At 38.8% G+C, this 24,770-nt stretch overlaps 1 protein-coding gene across 5 annotated transcripts in view; it reads right to left on the bottom strand.

The window, feature by feature from the left end:
• RAPH1 (Ras association (RalGDS/AF-6) and pleckstrin homology domains 1) overlaps positions 1 to 24,770 on the bottom strand; it is a 105,026-nt gene that overhangs the window by 8,481 nt on the left and 71,775 nt on the right. For 4 of the 5 annotated variants that reach the window (XM_032354520.1, XM_032354519.1, XM_032354518.1 and 1 more), the window contains 9 exons: positions 24,357 to 24,434; positions 23,757 to 23,916; positions 22,237 to 22,358; positions 20,548 to 20,613; positions 18,782 to 18,925; positions 17,633 to 17,743; positions 7,534 to 7,632; positions 6,364 to 6,484; positions 2,222 to 2,364 (listed from right to left, as the gene is read on the bottom strand). In XM_032354520.1, coding sequence (XP_032210411.1) covers positions 2,222 to 2,364; positions 6,364 to 6,484; positions 7,534 to 7,632; positions 17,633 to 17,743; positions 18,782 to 18,925; positions 20,548 to 20,613; positions 22,237 to 22,358; positions 23,757 to 23,916; positions 24,357 to 24,434 — 1,044 coding nt within the window. Of the gene's footprint in view, positions 1 to 874; positions 945 to 2,221; positions 2,365 to 6,363; positions 6,485 to 7,533; positions 7,633 to 17,632; positions 17,744 to 18,781; positions 18,926 to 20,547; positions 20,614 to 22,236; positions 22,359 to 23,756; positions 23,917 to 24,356; positions 24,435 to 24,770 lie in introns of all 5 variants that reach the window. The other variant, XM_032354522.1, reaches the window with a different exon arrangement.

Consider the following 24,770-nt stretch of genomic DNA (forward strand, 5'->3'; position numbering starts at 1 on the left):
GGAGGACCTCTGTGCACTGCCTCCCCCCCGGACTGTGGCAAGCCGGGATGTGGCCGCTCGAGTTCACCCTTCAGTCCACGGCTGCATCCACACCAAGCAGATGCCCTAAGTGGGCTTAGGGGTGCTGGCGGAGGGCCTCCTGAGGAATGAGGATGGCTTTGTGACGCTAGCAAGCGGACACGTGAGAAATACGAGAATGTTCAGCAGGGCGTGCACAGTCACACAGGAATGAATGAGCTTGACACACACACTCGTGTTCGTGTGAGACACTTGCATCCAACATGCACAGAAGTCCAGCAATGCAGGTAAGGGGGGGGGCATTCTTTACATTTGCTTCACCGTAAAATACATAAAGAAATCCTTATAAACATTACAGCAAAAGATTTTAAAAACATCATACAGAAAAAGGCAGGAGGAAATGAGAGGAAACCTTAGAAAACTAAAGGAAATGTATCCAGAAATGGCAGCTAGAGTTTGCCAACAACCAGCTGACCAGCCCCTCTCGGTATCTCAGGCACTGCCCGGTCGTCTGGTCGTCTGTGTCACGGAGCCACACATGCACGAATGTGGTTCAAGTGCTTTTGAAAAGAGCGAAGGGAGGTCCCTTGATTTAATGAAGTCTGGGCAAGTGTTTTAGGTTCTCTGAACAGACTGTGAGGATCCAAGAGAAACCACGTTTCCGAATCACAAATGACATCTATTAGCATCAAGAATACTCAGGTTAGTAGACTGGAAGGCTCAGGATGGGGTGAATTCTAAGGCCCACCAGGACACTCACGTTTCTTTAAAAACTGCATGAAGTAAAAGCATTAGTCTGTGAGACTTGGTTATAGGAGTCACCCAGGTTAATGTGTTTCCAAAGAACAGCCCTGACCTTAACTTGACCCTGTCCTGGCTGCTGCGGGGATGCAGACCTTAGCCGTGCAGGCCTTCTCATTTGGCACCTACGGTTGAGGTAACAGAAGAAACACAGGTGGGGTCAAGACAGACAGACTATGGCTTCTGCACGGCACGGTGCCCGCCAGAAACTACCCCGACCAACTCCGCTGCTTCAGCACGGAGCATTCGGACCTTTTGTTTATTATTTTTTCTCTTGGCCTTTCATTTAATATATACATGATCAACACTATTAAAAATTTAGTACGGCAGAGGACTTTTCTTTAGATACCTGAATTGTGTAAATACACTTCTCTAGCACCAGAGAGGGCTGTTTCATCCCAACTGATTAAGTAGGGAAAGGGAGATGGAATTACTTCTTAAAATCTGAGCCCCTGATAAGGGAGTTAAACAGTTTTGTGACTTCATGTCATTAGAGCCAATTTTCAAATATTTCTAAGACAAAAGTGTTCCACCCCACACTGGGCTATTAACGCCTCTTGCTGAGGGGCAGTTAGTATATCACAGATGCAAATTAAGGAATAAATCAAGGGAAATTATCCACTTAATTCTCATTGGTGAGTGTTTCTGCCTAAGTGATCCAAACCAAAACAACAAAAAAATCACAATGGTTACTGGGTAAAAACACAACACTGAGGCCAGCTGTGCCACTGGTCCCTCAGTGATGGCCCGAGCGTCTCCTGCTCAGAGGGCAAGCACGGCCAGGACACGAAGCTGTCCACAGAACTTCGGAGGCAGGCCTCTATGCTGTCTTTCACCCAGGCTAAAGAACCTACATATTTCTAAACAGTCCTGCAATTATAACTCGTCCTTCAGTGTCATTGAACAAGATACCATACAAAGCCCAGGGATCCAAAATTTGAAGGGGATTAATCTAAATTTAGTCTTTGGCATGTACTAAAATTTGAGAAAATTCATCAATGTGCAGAGAAATGCCAAAAAGCATGAAAGAATAGAAGACAAAGGAATGAGTCTGAATAAATGAAATTAATAATGAATAGTGAACCATTAGCAGCTTCTCTGAAACAAAGTTAGGGCACTGGCATTAAATGGCATTGGTTCATCCCAACTGATTAAGGGTGAAAAGGAAGAAGTCACTATTCCTTAAAGTCTGAGCCATTGGTAAGTTGTTAAATTGCCAGTTTGAGATCTTAGGTCAATAGAGCCAATTCACAGATACTCATTTTCTGAAGAGAAGTCAAAGTAAGAATACCGAAATAGGGCCCAGAAAGAGTTCTAATTAAGGAATAAAAGAGCAACAGACTAACCCATGGAACAGCAGAGATTTTTTTTTTTATATAAATTAACAGCAGTGTGTACCCACCTTGCTGGATTCTTCCAACTGAGTACCACGTTTCCAGGCTTCAGAGAAGATGGAGCTCACAATACTCTGAGAGCGGACGTGTCCCGCTGGCTGAGTATCAGATACTCCACTGTCAGACTGGTTAGAATGATTTGACTGAGACTCTGTTTAAAACAGATAAAAAAAAATAGGATGAAATAAGTTGTTATTCCGACAGTATGAACACGGACTCCCAGCAAGCTCTTTCACACAACATCAGAAGCAGCACTGCAACAATTTACTTTTACTAAATTCACTCCATATAAACACAGTCTGAACTTTCCTCTAGAAAACTTCCCTTATCTTAGGGCAAATAGGAAATCCTGATTCTTTTTAAACAGTTCACCATGGGGTGTCTGGGGGACTTAGTGGGTTAAGCCTCTGCCTTTGGCTCAGGTCATGATCTCAGGGTTCTGGGATCCAGCCCTCCATTGGGCTCTCTGCTCAGCAGGGAGCCTGCATCCCCCCCCCTCCCGCCTGCCTCTCTGCCTACTTGTGATCTCTCTCTCTCTCTCTCTGTCAAATAAATAAATAAAATAAAATAAAAAACAAATGAACAGTTCACCATGACAGACTGCACACTGTAATGAAAGGTTTGTGTAACATTACTGGTATCCTGACAACCCTGGAAAGGTGTTCTTGCCTTGCCTGGAGGCCAGGCTATAGTGTTAACTGCTGCCTGGTGGAGCCAGTACCTGAATCCCACTTCTCACTTGAGCTCAGGGTTGCTGGGAACAGTGAAAGATACACTGGATGTCTGTCTGGGGAGGGACCTGGGGAGATTATGTCACTGGCCCCCACGTCAGGTAAAATATGGAAGCACCTAGTCTAATGGCCGACATCTGGTGGGAGATTCCGGTGTTAAAGCTCATCCTATCCAAGGACTCCGTGGGGGGGGTGGTATTAGATTGCTTTACTAATCAAGCCCGCCAAGTCAGCCGAAGCAGTACAGAGGTAACAGTCACAACGTCCTTCGGATCAAGTTAAGACATATCCTCAGGCAAAAATAGAGGATAAAACCTACTGTTTTCTTCTTTCTTCATCACTCAGTTGCTGGGTCTTTTTAAAATTTTTTACTTTAATTCCAGTATAGTTAACATACAGTGTTATTATTAGTTTCAGGTTTACAATATAGTGATTCAACGATTCTACACATTACCCAGTGCTCCTCACAGCAGGCGCTCCCTCGTCCCCATGGCCTAGTTCACCCATCCCCCCCACCCACCTCTCCTCTGGTGACCCTCAGCTCGTTATCTATAGTTAATAGTCTATTTCTTGGTTTGTCTCTCTCTCTCTGTTTGAGTGAAATCATTTGGTATTTGTCCTTCTCTGACTTACTTCACTTAGCATAACATTCCCTAGCTCCATCCATGTTGTTGCAAACAGCCAAGATTTCATTTTTTATAGCTGAATAATTTTCCTGTGGGAAACACGCCCCACACACACCCCACACACCCCACATCACATCTTCTTTATCTATTCATCCATCTACAGACATCTGGACTCTTCCACGGTTCCACAGCTTGGCTATTGTAAATAACGCTGCCATAAACACAAGGGGTGTATATCCTTTTGAACTAGTGTCTTTGTCTTCTTTGAGTAAATACCCCGGGGTACCCTACTGATTCCTGGATCGTAGGGTACTTCCGTTTTTAACTTTTTGAGGAACCTCCATACTGTTTTCCACAGTGACCGCACCAATTTGCGTTCTCACCGAAGTGCATGAGGGTTCCTTTTTCTCTACATCCTTGCCAACACTTGTTTCTTGTGTAACTGCTGAGTGTTTTTTAAAAAGTTGCAACCTCATTAGCCTCCTACATCCTTATTTAATTACCAACCAGAACAAGAGCCTATAAGAAAGGAGGCTGGAACATGTGAATCCTTGAGCTCTCTTCATCATCAATGTATACGATTTTGCAATTTATATTTAAAAGTCTGCATAATACTTAACACTGTATAAGGAGGGATGATGCTGGCCTAGGAAAAGGCACCACACCACTTCAAAAATGTGGATTAATGCACCTACACTGATGCTATATGAACTAAAAAAAAAAGGTTATGGCATCTTTTCCCCCAATCTTTCCCTTAATTTTCCAAAAATCTTAACTTGTGACATAGTTTTACCTTGCCTTTCTCAATTCATTATCTCAAGTGTCTTCTTCCCCTTTAATAAACAAACATTTTCAGAGTAGTTTTAGATTTGTGGAAAAGTTGCAAAGCTAGAAAGAGTTCCTACATACCCAGCACCCAACTGACTTCATTATTAACTTGCTACATTCCCATGTACATTTGTCACAACTAAGGAACCAACACAGATATATCACTATTAACTACACTCCAAACTTTATTTGGATTTCCCTAGTTTTTCCATAATGTCTTTTTTTTTTTTTGGATCCAGGATATAACATTATAGTTAATTGTCATGTCTCCTATGACAGTTTCTCAGGCTTTCCTTGTTTTTGATGACCTTGACAGTTCTGAGGAGTACTGGATCAGGTATTTTACCGAAGGTCTCTCAATTTTGATTTGTCTGATGTTTTCCTCTTGATTAGACTGAGTTATGAAATTTGGAGAGGATGACCAAGAGGAGGGGAAGTGGCAATCTCATCACGTCAGGTAAAGGGTACACGCTACCAGCAGAAGATATTACTGAAGGTACTGACCTTGATCACTCGGCTGGGGTACTGTTTGTCAGAGTTTTCCACTGTGAAGTTCCTCCCCTTTCCCCCACACTCAACTAGCCTCTTCGGAAACCAGTCACTCTGCACGACCCGCACTTAAGGAGGGGGGAATTAAGCTCCATCTCCCTGAGGGCTGAGTATCTGCATAAAGCATTTAGAGAATACTCCGCACAGAAGATCGGCCTCTTCCCCATTATTTATGTATTTAATAATGTTTATCAGCATGGACTGATGGCTATTTATAATTTGGATTGTAATCTTATACTGTTATTCCGTTGCTCAAACTGTTTCAGCTTTGGCCCCTGGACACTCTCTCAGGTTGGCTCCAGTGTCCCTTTGCACAGCCCCATCACCGTGTTTTCGGAGCACTTCCTTCATCATAAGCTGCTTCAGGCTCATCTTATTCTTTGCCATAGCCCTAGTTCCTTTGTTCTGGAAAATGGTATTAGAAGACCAAGATGAAGATACCCTGTATTTTCACTGCTCTTGGGATGTCACTGCTCCTACTTTTCTTAGTGGACAGCACTAGGAAATACGTGTATACTAACCCGTGTTTATACACATTCTCATTTTGTTTCTACTTACTTAGAGATGAAATAATTATACAACTTTTTAGTCAAATACTTCTTTTTAAATAAAGTCCATAGTTATTTTATCCTAAAGTAAAATAGATTCTGAATGTAGAATTTCTTTAAAGTGTATATACATAGCCAGGCAAAAACATACACTGAAAGATTAATTTATATGTTGTACTAGTAAATAAAAAGGTTTTTTTTTTAAGTCAAGTATTTCCTGAAGTTGTTATTTTATGTGATGTCGGAACAAAAATATTTTGCTTTTAGAGACACAGTTATCATTCATGGAATATTCTGAAGGGAAAGAAGCATTCATTTTAAGGTGTGATCATAGCACACTTGTTTGAAGGATGTAGGAATCTGAAAATAAGCACTTTCTGAGTATCACTGATTTCTTGGGAAAACTTTAGTAAGTTTGATGACTTAAACAGCCTCCTTAACTGTGATACTGAACTAGTTGCAGTTATTTCCACTCTGCTGAGATGTCGGGAAACCTACGGGGAAGGAAGGCAGTTTCATCATGGATTCTGGGTATGGAGACTTTCTCCAAGCAATTTTTCTATCCCCAGGTATGCATTAATAGTTGCTATTCAGCAGTATGATGGAGTTCGAAATAAACTTTATAAATATATTTAACAACACTCTTAGATTTAAAAGTCTATATACTGGTGCTCCATAACAAATACATTTGTGAACTAGTCCATGATACTGTCCCCTCTAACCACCGAATATTTGGTGGTTTAATAATAAAGACATTATAATTTAGACATCAGGTCCAGCTCTGGTTTTAAGAACCTCACTGAAAGAACCAGGCCTGCCACCAGTCTACAGAGAGGTCTTTATATTTGCTGTCAGGATTTCTAACTACCTGGGATGCTCGAAGAACTGGATCCTGATTTAATGCTGGAGCTGGATAAGGAAGTCCAATCATAAGCTGACTCTGTCCTCTTCAAGGCGTCTTGATAGTTCATGTAGAGCTGTTTCCCGTACTAAACAGAAGGCAGTAAATGATGACATCTGAACATTACTGGGTATGATACAGATGGATGTTTAATGATTCAGAGTTTGCATTCAAATTAATACCTATAATACTTCAAAAATCATTTTTAATACCAACAAATTACCATCAACTCTTATTTATCCTCATTTTAAGAAAGGTAGCAAGAAGTTAACATTTGATTTGTTCATTATCAATATAAAGACTTTTTGTTATTCCCAAAGCAATTTTGATTTTATAGCTATCATAAATTTTATTTTCACTTAATGCACATAAATATTCCTTCATGTTGTATGTGTAATCATCTTCAAGATATCCTTAAAATTTTTTTCAAAGACTCTTTTTTTTTTTAGAGCAGTTTTAGGTACACAGCAAAACTGAGAGGAAGGCAGAAAAACTCCCCGTGTGCCCTGTGCCGCCGTCCATGCCCAGTCTCTCATTTATCAATATTCTCCACCAGAGGGTGCATTTGTTTCAATCAATGAACCTACATTAACACACATAATAATCAAAGCCCACCGTTTACCTTAGGTTTACTCTTGGTGTTGTACATTGGATGGGTTTGGAGAAATGTATAATGACATGCATTTACCATTATAGTATCACACGGAGTATGAATATTTCCACGGCCCTAAAAATCCCGTGTTCTGCTTATTTGCTTCCTCGGAACCCTTCTTCCTTTCCTTTCCCTACCCCCCCTTCTTTCCTTCCTTCCTTCCTTCCTTCATTCCCCTATTCCCACCCTGAGGCATTTTAATTCTCCAAAACTTTCTTTAGCTAAACTCTGCTATGTAAGAATCATATACCGTGTTCTTCAGAGCCAAAATAAATCTACACACAAGCTTTTACCAGCAGTATTAGTCCATGGATACCAACTGTTAAATGTTTATTCCCTAAGACATTTAAAACAAAAAACTTAGGCCTCAGGAAACACTGAAAAAATAATAAACATGAATGATTAGAATAACTGTCATGATAATCAAAGCCATTTCATAAAACACCTAATTCTTCTACCATCAAACCAAAAAAAGAACACCCTACCTTTGCAATGCGGATACCATTGACCCACTGATGCAGGGTCCTCATGTCATCACAGCAAAGGTACTTGATATACTGAGATTTCTTCTGGATCTGTGGGTGCTGCGAGATTAAAGGCAAAGTCCAATTCAGTACCCTGAAGAACTAAAGAAAAACCTATCAAAGCTTAAACAGACCCTGACAAGTTATAGGCCATCAGAGTCAAGGCCAAAAATAATTTGTACCTCTTATATGGCCATAAGGCCAAATAAAATGGCCCATAAGTATTTTTACAAAATGAACTACAAAGCAGGGTGCCTGGGTGGCTCAAGTGGTTTAGCAGCCGACTCTTGATTTTGGCTCAGGTCATGATCTCAATGTTGTGAGATCAAGCACCTGCTTAGGATTCTCTTTTTCCTTTCCTCTGTCCCTACCCCCTGCTCTCTCCCTAATGAATAAATAACTAAAAATAAATTTTAAAAATTAAAAAAAAAACTATAAAGAAACTGGTTAAATTTTAGCTCGATATGCAAATTAAAAAAAAAAAACCTTTATAGCATGGCAAATCCCAAGATACTCCTTCTATATTTCAGAGAAACACAGTCCATCAAAGTTAACAAACTCAAGAGCACTCTTCATCTACAAGACTATGAAAAGGGAAGACTTCGATTTCACTTTGAACCCACTGGAATCAGGAATTGAGAGGGTGTTTGGTAAAGCTTCTAGCACTTCTATGGGGGTGACCCCGTAGGTGGGGTGGGTGAGGGCGCAGCACCTGGGACACGAGTGGGCGCTCACACTGGTGCAGTGGTGCCCCCTGTTGTGGACTAAGCACTGCTCTGCACACTATCTGCCCACAGCACATGTCCTCCAGGGAAGGAGCAGCTTTTCAGCTGCATCAGTGGATTCGGTTGTCACTTTCCAGCCCCAGTTTGGATGGGGGTGACTGACTGACCAGCTATACAATGCAACTGCTAGAAGAGACTTAAGGTATTTTAACTCTACTGGGCCACAACCACTAGTTCCCTGGAAAGAAAAACCCTAAATCATACTTGGTTCTGAATGTTATGGTTGTTAATTATTACTTCTCTTTTCAATTATTCTGGAAAATTTTTTTAAATGACTACATTATACCTGGGGAAATATTTAAGATTATGTTAAATTATAAGAGGCTTTATTATTTTTTTTTTAGATTTTATTTGTTTATTTGACAGAGAGAGATCACAAGTAGGCAGAGAGGCAGGCAGAGAGAGAGAGAGAGAGAGAGAAAAAGAGAGAAGCTGAGCAGAGAGCCTGATGCGGGACTTGATCTCAGGACCCTGAGATCATGACCTGAGCCGAAGGCAGAGGCTTAACCCACTGAGCCACCCAGGCACCCTATAAAAGGCTTTAAAGATTCTCTAACCACATTTGTTGTGGAAATCCATGAGATCAATAAAATAAGCAATTTGGATAAGTTCTCAATGCTGCAGAAATATATGACCACCCATATAAGTTATGTATATGTATCTGCATTGTTATAAATCAGTCTTGGGGCACGTGGGTGGCTCAGTCGGCTAAGCATCAGACTCTTGATTTTGGGTTAGGTGAGACTGAGCCCTGAGTCGGGCTCCACGCTGGGCATGAAGCCTGCTTAAGATTTTCTCTTCCTCTGCCCCTCCCCAACCCTGCTCATTCCTGTATGTGGTCTCTTAAAAAAAAAATAAAAAGTCAATCTCTCTGGTCTACAGTGAGAGAAATTTAAATCCATTTATTCTATTCTATACATTGTTATATAGAGTTCAGCTCCTATAATAAAACATTTAATACCAAAACCAATTTAGTTATTAAAGGCTACAGTGAAAGTTTTAAACAATAAATCATCAACAAAAAGTAGTTGGCAAATGATGTGGATGGAACTAGAGGGTATTATGCTAAGCAAAACAGAGAATGACAAATACCATATAATTTCACTAATATGTGGAATTAAAGAAACAAAACAGATGAACATAGAGGAAGGGAAGGAAAAATAAAATAAGACGATAACAGAGAGGAAGGCAAACCATAAGAGACTTAACTATAAGAAACAAACTGAGGGCTGCTGGAGGGGAGGTGGGTCAGGGGAAGAGGCAATTGGGCAATAGGCCTTAAGGAGGACACTTGATATAATGAGCACTGGGTGTTATATGCAGCTGACGAATCACTAAATTCTATCCCAAAACTAAAAAAAAAAAAAAAAAAAAAAAAAAAAAGAGAGATTAGCCAAATAATACTTAACAGTTTTCTCTCCTTATAAGTCCCACAGCATTCTCTTGGAATATATTCCCTCACCCTTATTAAATCACATTATAATAAACCATCACAGCAATCTCAAAAAAGCAAAGAAAGACAGGTAGACAAGATGTATTTTTCCATAGAAGGAGGAAGGGGAATTTTATCTCATTCATTCATGCAACAGGTATTTATTGAATAAGAACTATATGCCAGATCTTTAAGTAGGCATTGGGATACCCTTCTTCTGCAAAACAGAAGAAGCCCCAGTTCATGCAGAAGATAAAATGGGATGGCTGAGAAAGGGCTTTCATTGGTGTTACCAGCGAGGGCTCGATGAGTGGCTGTTCTATTTTCTGTGTCACTCGGGCACCACCTATAGGACAGGGTCTGGACATCAGAACAAGAGGCTCTTGGATAGCTCTCAGCCTTTACCACCAGCCCCCTCTTTACGGCGAGTCACAAACCATTCTTGACTGATTCCTTCCATTTCCTGAGAGCAGGGCTACCCATCATGCATGGGCCATGGGCCTGCCTGAGTGCGTTCCACTCATTCCATACACTAAGGGAGTGTTTTTATCAATACAACATCAGAGAAAATAAAAGAGAAACAATTCTCTCTCCTTTTCTCCTCATTTCTCCTACCTGACAAGCCAAACAACACCACGAAGAATACTATGATATGATTTAAAAAAAACACACACACACACAACATTTTATTTCCTTACCTGGGGGAGAAAGAGCGTGCACGCACACAGGAGTGGGATGGGGCAGAGGGAGAGGGAGACAGAAGAGAATCCAAGCAGACTGTGTTGAGTAGAGCCTGACATGGGCTTGATCTCATGACCCTGAGATTATGATCTGAGTCGAAATCAAGAGTTGGACACCTAACCAACTAAGGCATCCAAGTGCCCCTATGATATGCTTTAAGTATTTGCAGATCACTTGCTAGTTTCATTTCAGGACCTCACAACTTGTCACAACTTGTCTTTTTCACCCAGGCTCTGCACCAATTCCACCAGTATATTATTTCATTAAAAGTGACATCTATTGGGATGTCTGGCTGGCTTAGGAGAGAATGTAACTCTTGATCTTGGACTTGTGAGTTCGAGCCCTAAGAAAGAACTTCTTTTAAAAAGTGGCATTTATTGAGCACTTAGTATATGCCAGGTATTATTTACTAAATATGTCACATGTATTAATTAGCTTATTCCCGCCTCAGGAAAACCCAATGAGTTACATATTACTATCTTCATCAAATGAAGAGAAACTGAGGCACAGAGGGGTTAAGACAGTAACTTTAAGTTGCTCACATATTCATGCTTATTAGTGAAAAAACCAGGATTTGAAACCATGCCATCTCATTCTAGGGCCTATGTTCTTAATAATAATGTTATACTTCTGTCTTATTAGTAGTGAAATCATCTTCCTAATGTGTTGCCTCTCTTTTCCCCCCACAATATCACACAAGAGGAGCACTTGGGTGGCTCAAGTGTGGTAAGTATCCGCCTCTGGTTCAGGTCATGATCCCAGGGTCCTGGGACAGAGCCCAAGTTGAGTCGGGCTCCCTGCTCAGTGGGGAGTCTGCTTGTCCCTCTCCCTACCCTTTACCCCCTCTTGTGGTCTAATAAATAAATAAAATCTTTAAAAAAATTAAAATTCACACAAGAGCTAAGAGCAAGTATGAAGGAGACATTCTTTGCCAAAAATGAGAAGCTTAACATTTAGATTCTTAAAGATTCCAAAGAGAATATATAATCAGACTGTTCCCCCCTTAACAAATGAACAGCTTTTAAGGAAGAAAGGTCATGTCTCTTCAATAAATGGTGCTGGGAAAACTGGACAGCTATATGTAGAAGAATGAAACTCGACCATTCTCTTACACCGTACACAAAGATAAACTCAAAGTGGATAAAAGACCTCAACGTGAGACAGGAATCCATCAGAATCCTAGAGGAGAACATAGGCAGTAACCTCTTCGATATCAGCCACAGCAACTTCTTTAAAGATATGTCTCCAAAGGCAAAGGAAACAAAAGCGAAGATGAACTTTTGGGACTTCATTAAGATCAAAAGCTTCTGCACAGCAAAGGAAACAGTCAACAAAACAAAGAGGCAACCCACGGAATGGGAGAAGATATTTGCAAAGGACAGTACAGACAAAAGGTTGATATCCAGGATCTATAAAGAACTCCTCAAACTCAACACACACAAAACAGATAATCATATCAAAAAATGGGCAGAAGATATGAACAGACACTTCTCCAATGAAGACATACAAATGGCTAACAGACACATGAAAATATGTTCATCATCACTAGCCATCAGGGAGATTCAAATTAAAACCACATTGGGACATCACCTTACACCTGTTAGAATGGCCAAAATTAGCAAGACAGGAAACAACATGTGCTGGAGACGATGTGGAGAAAGGGGAACCCTCTTATACTGTTGGTGGGAATGAAAGTTGGTACAGCCACTTTGGAAAAGAGTGTGGAGAGTCCTCAAGAAATTAAAAACAGAGCTTCCCTATGACCCTGCAATTGCACTACTGGGTATTTACCCCAAAGATACAGATGTAGTGAAAAGAAGGGCCATCTGTACCCCAAATTTATAGCAGCAATGGCCACAGTCGCCAAACTGTGGAAAGAACCAAGATGCCCTTCAACAGACGAATGGATAAGGAAGATGTGGCCCATATACACTATGGAGTATTATGCCTCCATCAGAAAGGATAAATACCCAACTTTTGTAGCAACATGGACGGGACTGGAAGAGATTATGCTGAGTGAAATCAGTCAAGCAGAGAGAGTCAGTTATCATATGGCTTCACTTATTTGTGGAGCATAACAAATAGCATGGAGGACATGGGGAGATAGAAAGGAGAAGGGAGTTGGGGGAAATTGGAAGGGGAGGTGAACCATGAGAGACTATGGACTCTGAAAAACAATCTGAGGGTTTTGAAGGGGGTGGTGGGAGGTTGGGGGAACCAGGTGGTGGGTATTAGAGAGGGCACGGATTGCATGGAGCACTGGGTGTGGTGCAAAAACAATGAATACTGTTATGCTGAAAAGAAATAATAAAAGAAAAAAAATAAAGGGGCCCACCAAAGGGAGGGGGGAAAAAAGAAAGAAAGGTCATTATTTCATTTTTAAAATGACATGGATTTGGAAAGTCTGCATTCTCTGATAAAAGATAAAAAAACTTGAGAATTAAAAAAAAAATCTAAGAATACAGTAAGAAATTCCAGATTACTATTGTGCTATTAGATTACTTTTTTCTGTTTATGCCAAAAATTAGATTGAGACAGATAATTCTTAAAACTCTAAAAGCAATGCTCTAAAATCACAGTCCAAGTGCCAAAGGCAAACCTCTGAATATACACTACCCACTTATTGCTTTGGGAACACAAATAGGCTTGAAAATTAATTCTCTCACTAACATCCAAGAAGTTAAAAAACAAAATATGTAACACTCCAACCTATTCTACCATTATCATATACAACATCTTTCTTTTAATAACACTGTTTGAAAAGTTCATGTTCATATTCTACCTCTAAACTCTAATCACTTTTTCCTTCTTACCTAACATACTAAAATAAATTACTTTGTTCCATTTCTTCAGGAATGAAAATCTAGACATGGCTAAGTTAAGCTGTATTCCAACAATTACTGTGGTATATGTATTATAAAAACTCAGGTTTCCTTTAAGAAACTTATATACATGCATACACATGCATACAGATGTGTGCAACGAGCACATACCTCTTTCAAATACTAGATAACATATACCCTATTTATTCCCTCATTGTCATATTTCATGAGGAGCATCTATTTCCTGTATCCTGCATGTTACTGGAAGAACTCAGACTCAGTTGTTATAGCCCAAAGCTGATAAATAGGATCAAACTCTATAAATATTTACATTTGCACAGATCTTGTGTGGCAGCATTTTTTGGTTTGTTAGAACTCATATGCACAAGAATAAAAACACTTACATAGGTAAAATCTGGTAAAGACTTTTCAGGAAAAAAGAAATACCAATACTTGTGTGGCATCAGGAACATTAATCTCTCTGAACCTCAGTTTCCACCTGAAAAATAGGGACTCTAGAACAGATCTGTGACACTGATGTGCCTAGTGCTTCTAGTGCAGTGTCTGCCACCCTAGAGTTCTTCAATAAGTGATAGCCATTATTTTTACTACTATTTGTGCCCAGTGGTATGGTTTATTTCAATACCTTGAATATTTCTAAACATAAGTAGGCAATATGAATATACAAATTTAGCTTAACCTATTTCACTAAAAGCAAATATGAAATCCATGAATTATTATATAAGCCAACAAACAAAACCCCCTTAGAATAAAAATACTCTTAACCTAAGAATTCTAGGAGTTGCAAAAGGCATTAAATAACAGTCAGTGGTCATAATTAATTTTGGCTGTAAAACACACTGCTGGTTGCCTTCCTCAACACCTATCCTCCCTTCCCTACTTTTCTTAAAAGAGCCCAATTTTGTTTGGATGTCCTTCTACCCCGTATGTCAGGGTGTGAATTCTAACTAGGCTAAGCCAAAAACACTTGAATAAACTTAACCAAGGAGGTGAAAGACCGGAGAACACTAATGAAAGAAATGAAATATGACACAAAGAAATGGAAAGACATCCCTTGCTCATGGACCGGAAGAACAGATATTAAAATGCCCGTACTAGTCAACACAATCTACAGCTTTAATGCAATCCCTATCAAAATACTAATAGCATTTTCATACAACTACGACAAATACTACTAAAATTTGTAGAAACCACAGAAGATCCCAAATAGCCAAAGCAGTCTAAAAAAAGAAGAACAAAGCTGGGGAGTATCATAATCCCAGATTTGAAGATATACTACAAAGTTGTAGCCATCAAAACAGCATGGTACTGGCACCAAAAAAGACATAGAGATCAAAGGAACACAATAGAGAGTTCAGAAATAAACCCATGCTTGTATGGTCAATTAATCTACGCCCAAAAAAGGCAAGAATATATAATGGGGAAAATACAGTCTCTTCAACAAATGATGCTTCCTGGAAGAATTGGACAGCTACATGTAAAGGATGAAACCATCTACAAAAATAAACTAAAAATGGATTAAAGACTTAAATGTGAGACATAAAACTCCTAAAACAGGCAATAATCTCTTGGACATCACCCTAACAACATATTTTTGTATGTCTTCTCAGGCAAGGAAAAATAAAAAATAAATTATTGGGATTGCATCTATATAAAAAGCTTTTGCACAGCAAAAGAAATCATCAACAAAACATAAAGGCAACCTACTGAATAGAAGAAGATATTTGCCAATGTGTCCATTAAGGGGTTAAATCCAAAATATATAAAGAACTTATAGGGGTGCCTGGGTGGCTCAGTGGGTTAAGCCGCTGCCTTCGGCTCGGGTCATGATCTCAGGGTCCTGGGATCGAGTCCCACATCAGGCTCTCTGCTCGGCAGGGAGTCTGCTTCCTCCTCTCTCTCTCTCTCTGCCTGCCTCTCTGCCTACTTGTGATCTCTCTCTGTCAAATAAATAAATAAAATCTTTAAAAAAAAAAAAAAAAAAGAACTTATAAAACTCAACCTCCAAAAATAATCTGATCAAAAAATGAGCAGAAGATCAGAAGAGAATTTTTCCATAGAAGACATACAGATGGCCAACAGACACATGAGATGATGCTCAACATCATTTATCATCAGGGAAATGCAAATGAAAACTACAATGAGATATCACTTTACACTTGTCAGAATGGCTAAAACGAAAAACAAAAGATAAAAAGTGTGGGCGAGGACATAGAAAAAAAGAACCCTTGTGCGCTGCTGGTAGGAGTGCAAGCTGGTGCAGCCACTATGCTAAACAGTATGGAAGTTCCCCCCAAATTAAAAATTACCATATGATCCAGTAATTCCACTACTGGGTATTTACCCAAAGAAAACAAAAACACTAATTCAAAAAGATATATGCACCCTTATGTTTACTGTAGCATTATTTACAATAGCCAAATTATGGAGACAACCCAAATGTCCACTGATAGATGAATGGATAAAGATGTGATACACACACACACACACACCAGTATTACTCAGCCATTAAAAAAAAAAGGGATCGGGGCCCTGGGTGGCTCAGTCAGTTAAGCTGCTGCCTTCAGCTCGGGTCATGATCCCAGGGTCCTGGGATCGAGTCCCGCATTGGACACTCTGCTCAGCAGGGAGCTTGCTTTCCCCCCACCACCACCCTGCCTCTTTGCCTACTTGTGATCTCTGTCTGTCAAATAAATAAATAAAATCTTAAAAAAAAAAGGGGGGATCTTGCCATTTGCAACAACACAGATGAACTTAGAATGTATAATGCTAAGTGAAATAAGTCAGTCAGACAATAATCATATGATTTCACTCATCTGTGAAATTTAAGAAACAAAGCAAATGAAGAAAGGAGAAAAAGAGAACAAAACTACACTCTTAAATACAATGAACTGGTGATGAGCCAGGGCAGGGTGGCAGGGTGGAGGGGTGTGGGGGTGTGGGGGTGTGGGGAGGGTGGATGAAAGGATGAAATAAAACAGATGAAGGGTACACATGTATCTTGATGAGCCCTGAGAAATGTAAAAATTGTTGAAGTAATTACATCATACACCCGAAACTACTACAATGTTAATTATGCTTCAATTTAAAAAATAATTTAAAAAAACAGTGGGCATGTACTCAGGCCAATGACTCTCAAGAGGAGGGCCCGGGACAAGTACAGGGAGAACCAGTTCCTCTTCTTCTGCTGGAAAGAGACAAAGATAGGGAGAAACAGTCCCTCCTCTTCTGCTGGACTTTGCTAAATCCACCGCATGGATCCATCATCCATGTGATACCTAGCACTGCAGTGGTCACCTGCAAGTGTGTGGTGAGCCAGTCCGAGGACAAGCTGACGCGAAGAAGATGGAGCAGGGAAAGAAGGAAAGAATTTGGTTTCTTACTGACAACCCTGAACCACCGAAGTAACCAACTCTTGCTATCTTCAGGTTATAAGGATACGCCCCACACCAAGTAACTTTCACATATATGGTTTACATCTACTATGTCTACTGATATTTACCATTGATGAAGATTACAACTATGAAAAATTTAAAATACGAGAATATACAAATATTTCTTCCACTACCCAAGACAGCAAAGATATCATGATCATATCATGTAATCTCCCAGGAAACTCCACTATACAATTTTGAGAGAATGAGTATAAAATGCAAGTAACATCTCAGCATTACTGGAATAATAATTTTGACATCACAGACCCTTTGACAAAGTCTGGGATTCCCAGGGGAGCTTGGACTTAATTTTCAAAACTGCCAGATTAAGCTATTTTGTAATGACTTTTAGAAAATTATTTGCTGCTGTAACCTAAATGATACAGTGGTATTCTCCAAAAAAGGATTATTTAATAAAGGGGCACCATTACAATGGTATTTTTATTTTTATCAAAGCAATAAAAAATTTCACCTCAAAACCCCAAACCCAACTGACATGATACAAACATGGAGACCTAAGTAGTTACCAAGAGGTGACAAGAACAGAGCCAATGAGAAAAATATAATCATCTCCATAATTATCTTGAATTTTAAAATGTTGTCTTTATCAGTAGCATAAATCTAATTAGCGCTATTTAGGTAGAGGTCAGCTGCGGTGTGAGCATATACTTCTTTTCCTTACCATTCTTCACCGTTCCTTTAAAAGCCTATAGAAAAAGCAAAAACAGTATACTTGCTAGAGCTATTCTAAACTATTCTAAAATGTGCAATAACTCACTCTATGCCTAACATCAATTAAAATTCCTAAAAAGGAAATGTGTTTACCTTGAGCACCAGACAATGATCTGTAGGTGCTTTGTATTTGTTCCTGTAATCCTGTCCGTAATAAACATTGACATGATCCAGCTGGAGAAAGCACACCAGTTCCCGAGAGACCTAAGATAAAAATACCCATAAGACGGAATTAACAATAATGTATAAACAAGCAAATATCATACCTGGTAACAGTTGCTAGTAGCAGATGACAAGACAGTGAGATTCTCTAAAAATGTTCCTTCTTTAACCCAGGATACAACAAAAAAAGTCCTCTCACTTACTGTCTGCCATTCACAATGAACACAGACTTGCTTGGAAAGGGTGGCATTTAAGGAGACTTTAAATATGATATAGTATATTAAATACAATATAGTAGAACTCTGGAAAAAAATAAGAAAATATCATATAGTTCAGTGCTCATAATGGATAGCTCAAGTACAATGATTCTAAAGTCAGGGCTTCCTCACCTTAAAGAGGCAACAAAATATGGCTCTTGGCAGGGTGGTAAAGCCTGGAGGAGAGGATGCTATAAAGCGCTTAAAACAGTGCAGGTCCCTCCAAGCACAGAAATGGCCTCTACCAAGGGGGCCCTCAGCAGGAGCTATTATCCAAGCAGAGTGGAAATGCCTGTAATCCCAGAAAGCTACCCTCCCCAAACAGTAACAAGCCAAAACTACTCTGACAGAAGTTCTGAAAATAATAAATAAAAGCATGATTTCAAATGTGCCAAGAGAACTGAAATGGGCCCAATGAGTGACCAGAGAGCCAACACTTCCAGGTTTCTTCTTCTTTATAACAGATCAATAAACAAAGCAAAGCAATATTCTGTGTGTCCTACAAGAGTTGAAACAAGGGACAGCTGAGTAGCTCAGTTGGTTAAGTGTCTGCCTTTGGCTCAGGTCATGATCCCAAGGTCCTTGGATGGAATTCCGCATCAGGCTCCTTGCTCAGCAGGGAGCCTGCTTCTCCCTCTGCCTGCCACTCTCCATGCTTGTGCTCTCTCTCTTACTCTATGACAAATAAGTAAATAAAATCTTTGAGAAACAAAAAAAGAACTGAAATAAATCAGTGCCTGGATTCATCTTGTCGGCATACTTAACTACAAATTAAAATCAACTGTCATAATGAGGAAGCTCAAAAGTCAGCACAGGGACACACCTTTGCTTTTCCTTTAGGGACATAGTAGATACCAGATGCTCGCAAGAGAAAATAACGCTTTTTCCAGGACTTTTTGCCATCATCTTTCAACCACAGGACTCCTTCAATTTCTGGCACAGTTACAGAACTTCCACAAAAACATTCCTAAAAGAAGAAGAAGATTTGGAAAAACATGCGATCTTTGGATCCTCAGAAAAAAATTGTGTTTATTCCTGTGAAGTTCATACTATAATTAAACCACAGAAGTGGCTTTGGTAATAAGGTTACACTGCTACTATTGCCTCAATTAGAACTCTGTATTCTAAACATCATATAAATCCATTTTGAAACCACTATGGCAGTCCTTATGAACTTTTCCCTAACATTGTTTTGAAGAATCTGAGTTGAGTTGTCAGCTGAGCTGCATACGACAGTCTAAATGCATCTGCAGAGCACAGTAACACTAAATTTAGTGTCAGAGTTAACAAAAGCATGGACTAATTCTCCAAATTAACAACACATTTAGATTAGCTGTCAAACTAAACTTTTTTTTTTAAAAAAGCAACATGCTAAATGAGTAAACGCTCACAATTTAAAACTATCAATTTACATGATTCTAAAACAAAGAGGACATTTATTTTTTAAATATTTAAAACTAATTTGAAAGGGGGCGCCGGGGTGGCTCAGTGGGTTAAGCCGCTGCCTTCGGCTAAGGTCGTGATCCCAGGGTCCTGGAATAGAGCCCCGCATTGGGCCCTCTCCTTCGGCGGGGAGCCTGGTTCCCCCCCGCCCCCCCTCCCCGCCTCTCTGCCTACTGGTGCTGTCAAAAAAAAAAAAAACCCAAAAACAAAAACAAAAAAAAAACCCAAACTAATCTGAAAGGAATGTAAACAAAACTCAACATTATGAATTCTAATGTCTAAGATAAAAACGTAACTGAAAATCAACCATATAGTTGGTAAAAAAAAAAACCCAGAAATCCTCATTAAATATTAACATAGGACATTTCGAGCCTAAATTAACTTATCTTTTCCCAAAGTACAGAGAAACCAGGAATAAAGAAGATTTTTAACTGTAGCTATTATCACTATGAAAAGTTGAGTGCTGATCTTCATCTTCCTAATCGCCTTGTTGCTAAGAATTTATTCTGGTTTTCAAACATACTACCTTCTTTGATTTTAGTTCTCTAAAATTGGCAAAGGCCAAAAAGCTAAAAACTGAATTATATTTGAATTTAGTTTATTAAAATAAGGGGATGTAAATATGTATTTAAATGGTTATGATTTTTTAAATTGAGTTATTTAAATTAAAGCTTGAAATACTTTGTAATTACTAGTATATTCAAACTTCTCTTGGGTGAGCAAATAAAGCACCACAATCATGTCCTTCATTGACTAGCCCTTTCCCCCACTTGTCTGCCCCTAACAGCTCATGACTCTTTTTAGTCCCCTAATACGTTACTTGGCAAAATAACAGGGTTTTTTTTTTTGGTTTGTTTGTTTATTTCTTTTCAGCGTAACAGTATTCATTGTCTTTCCACCACTCCCAGTGTTCCATGCAATCCGTGCCCTCCCTAATAAAAATAACAGTTTTAAGAGGTTCTTCAGTGGTTTAACATTCACACAGCCGAACTCTTCCCCCCAGGCTATGGAGGAATATAGGCTTCTCTAGTTCCAAGTGTAACTGTGAATATATAGCATTGACATACTTGACTTCAAAAAAGGTACTTAATATTTTAATATGTAATGTGCAGGAAAAAAGGGGGTGGGGGAACTGAAGAGTCATACCTCCAACAGCACTTCTTTGTTTCTATCTGCCATCTCAGCAGTTTCCTTTTTCCCCAGAAGATAATTCTGGAAAAATAAATAAAGGAAAGTTAAATCCACAGGTTTGTGTCCCTTGGCACAGGTGCATATAGGATTCCTTCTAGAGATACGGCAACTGTGTCTGCCTTTATAGAATGACAGGATTACTGCTTTGAACATTAACTTGTGCCTGAGCATCATTGCTAAAATGCTTAATGCTGGCTTCTCCTTACTTTAGCCATTATCTTGAGTTATTCCATAAACTGACCTCCCCCAAATCCTGAGATGATACTACATCCAACAGCTGACAAATGTTATGTACAACTAATGAAGGGACCTGAAAAGTTTATAAATCAAGCACAATGAGTAAGGTAAATTTCCTTAAAATATGCTAAGCTTAACTGACCCAGATGCAGAACACTTAATTTATGTTCTGGCTTTGAAAAAAGAAATCCCTAATTCTCTGATACTATCATAATATTACTTGCTTGCCTTGACTAAAATCTGAATTCTAACAATTAGCGCTTTATAAAATACTTTTTTCCAATCACCTATAAGAAAATCTATTGGAAAAAAAAAGAAAATCTATTGGTAGGGGTGCCTAGTGGCTCAGTTGGTTAAGCAACTGCTTTTGGCTTGGGTCATGATCCTGGAATACGGGAACCGAGTCCCACATCGGGCTCCCTGCGCGGTAGGGAGTCTGCTTCTCCCTCTGATCTTTGCCCTCTCATGCCTTCTAATAAATAAATAAAATCTTAAAAAAAAAGTCTATTGGTATTCCCAAATGTGTATTACTTAACTAAAATCATTCAGTAAAGATATGTCATGATTAAGCTGTCTGAAGGATATTTAATACTTTTAACACTGCTAATATCTTTCATTACTACTTTTTAATACTACTTTTTCACCTACTGATTTTTTATAAAATATTTGTGTACTAGGGACGCCTGGGTGGCTCAGTTGGTTAAGCAGCTGCCTTCGGCTCAGGTCATGATCCCAGCGTCCTGGGATCGAGTCCCACATCGGGCTCCTTGCCCTCCGCAGGGAGCCTGCTTCTCCCTCTGACTCTGCCTTCCACTCTGTCTGCCTATGCTCGCTCTCGCTCACTCTCTCTCTGACAAATAAATAAATAAAATCTTTAAAAATATATATATATATTTGTGTACTACTAATTGTTAACTCAAACATTATTCTGGAATAAACAGATGCCAAACAAATCAAGGTAACATATATTAAATGTGGAAACATTTATAATCAAGGTTATTGAGATTAAAAAAAGATATTAAAGTGTCAACTGGATAAATGGAGGAAGTAGAGAACTTAAACATGTAAGTACTTTTCTTTGATGGATGAGAAGCTCACCCAGTAAATAGCTGGGTTCAACAGGCTGGAATACAAAAAGCAAAAACCTGCTAACTCCCTGGAGTCACTTCTGCTGCCCTAAGGGCTCATGCCATCTGGCTCTGGGTGGCGGGTAATCTCTTTGAGGTCTGACAGCTGGGGTCCAGCAGACCTTCCACCTCAGCAGTAGTAAATGTTCCCATGGGGTTTTGCAACCGCAACACCCCAACCAGGAGGTTGCCAGTTTTTTAGCTCTATTAACTTAAAAGCAACAGACTAATACAAGATGAATATTTAGAAATCATGACCTCTGTAAGATATTGGCCTCACCTGTGGGTTCTTGAAAAGTGCATATTTTTCTATACGTTCCATAAATATAAGCTTGTTCTGGCTATCTCTTGTCCAATTAAGAAGATTTTCAACCAAGTTTTCATGGTCTTCAAAGATTCTCTCTGCCCCAAGATAAAATATCAATATTTTGTTAGTATTCATCAGAGCTGCATCAAAGACCTGAAACCTTGTGAAGTAATTCCAAGCAGAATCACAGAATTTTACTCGACATTATGGCTCTTAGTCCTTAGAAATGATCCAGTCTTCCCTCTATTTACAAATATGGAAATGTGCCCACTGTGTTAATGGATTTTAGCAAAGTCACACAACTGCTACATAGAAAAATTAGGACTAAAATCTAGGTTTTCTGTTAGGTCTTCCTCAGCCTTCAGCTTTTTCCCATCCACCCCTGAAAAAACCCAAAAACCAGGGGTGCCTGGATTGCTCAGCAAGTTAAGCATCTGCCTTCAACTTAGGTCATGACCTCAGGCTCCTGGGACTGAGCCCCTCCCTCCAGCTCCCTGCCCAGCAGAGCTCGGATTCCTCTTCTCCCTCTCTCCCAGCTCGTGCTCTCTCTCTCCCTCTAAAATAAAAAAATAAAAATCTTAAGAAAAGAAAAAAGACACTGTAGCCAATTATATAAAAGGGAGTAGAGAAATATTATATACATGGGTCTTTAACCTACAGCCATAGACATATTCCCAAAATTAGTATCCAAACATTTTCTGTGTATCATGATGCCACGTCTCTGAACTCAAACCTTTCTAATTCTCTAAGAATAGTTTTGAGTATTATTAGAATACATTTTATACGTGTTAATAAACTAATAACATGTTTTAGTTTCTGGGAGCTATGTATGTGTGTTCTGAGACAAAAGGGTTATTAAATTTTTATTTCTCTAGAAACCACTGTGAAATATTTAAATATAGAGGTACTAAGAGCAATGCAAATACTTTTTAAAATAAAATATAAAGTTGACATTGATTACAGAATCAACAATACCTAATAAAATAACAATTGCCATAATCACACATTATAATAAGGAAACTTTTAAGAGTCAATTATGGCATTAAAAATGAGGAATTTTTAAAACTAGAGAATACCACGCCAAACTACAAACCACAGGAAATTAAGATTTAGTACATCTAGCTAAAAATAAAAAACATAGGTTTTATGTTTTCCCTGAAAGTCAAATGCTGGTTAAAGAAATTCGGAACAAATCTGAATAAACAGAATGGTCTTAGTAAATGTGTCTGTCTATGCAGTAGTTTGAAGGGAAAAAGTATTTTGTTATTTAAAAAAAAAAACAACTGTTTCAGCCATAAGAAGATTTGAAGTGAACTGGAAATGATCTTGTATCCAAAGAAATCTCAAAATACTTGGAGGATAAAAAGATAATGTAAAAAGCTAAGGCTATATATAGGGGGGCAAAAAAGATGACTCAAAGTGCTTTAGTTAACATGAACACTGTTAGGATTGCATAGAAATTAAAAAGTAAATGAAGCAATTAGATTACTAACCCATTTGTAATTCAGAGATGGTTTCTACCAGCGACCAGTCTAAACTATAACCGCAGTGGGATTTGTCCATTAGGTTATCCAGCACTTGTCTCACTGTCTGCCTCTCATCCACCATCATTGTTTTAGAACTATCGTCAGACATGTGGACTCTAATCACCAACTATAACAGGTAAAAAGGAAATTAAATACAAACCAAAAACTAGGCATTCTAGAAATTTCTTCCAATATCAAGTAATGTTGAGTAATGTTCTTAGTTAAATATAAATTAAAACACAAATGATCTTCTTATGCAAGAAAGATGCTCTAAATTTAGGTATCAAATAACACATCTAAACAAATGGAAAGCATTTTTGAAATTATAACAACGGGTTTAAGATTATAATAAGACAATTTTGTTTTACTTTTTTAAAAGAATTTAAAACAGAAAGATATTTCTTTCTAAACATTTTATCTACAAAAAACATAAGTGAAAAATATTATTAGGAAGAAATATCCCTCTACCTTTCTGTATCTTCAAGATATATAAACAAGGCAATTCTTTATAAATCTGATAAAAACTGATAAAAAAAATCCCAAATGAGGAAAAAGCCCAAATATCACCTTTTTCACTTGTGCCTCTTTAATCTTCTCCAGGGCAACTCTGATCTTCTCAGCTTTCAATTTTGCGGCCTGTTCTTCCTGTGAACACAAAGCACTGCAGATAAACTAATGCTGAAACAATGAGAATTTCTGGTAAGTCTTTTTATCTTAAGGATGTTGCCAGTATTGAATTTCAGGAATATAACTTCAGATACTTACAGAGAGAGCACATTTAAAAAATAACCCTATTCACAAAGTGAGAACAGACATAGTGCAAAGGAAAATTTCTAAGATGCAGACTTGAAGATCTCTTATAGTAAGACTAGATTCCATCTTCCAGAGAAAAAGAAATCTGTGATATAGCAAATTAATGAGTTTGATTCTGTCAATCTGAAGCAGATGAATTTCAGAACGGAGAAAAAGGGACTGTATAAT

The sequence above is a fragment of the Mustela erminea genome, chromosome 8 (genome assembly GCF_009829155.1).
Source record: "Mustela erminea isolate mMusErm1 chromosome 8, mMusErm1.Pri, whole genome shotgun sequence".
In the NCBI taxonomy this organism is placed as follows: Eukaryota; Metazoa; Chordata; class Mammalia; order Carnivora; family Mustelidae; genus Mustela; species Mustela erminea.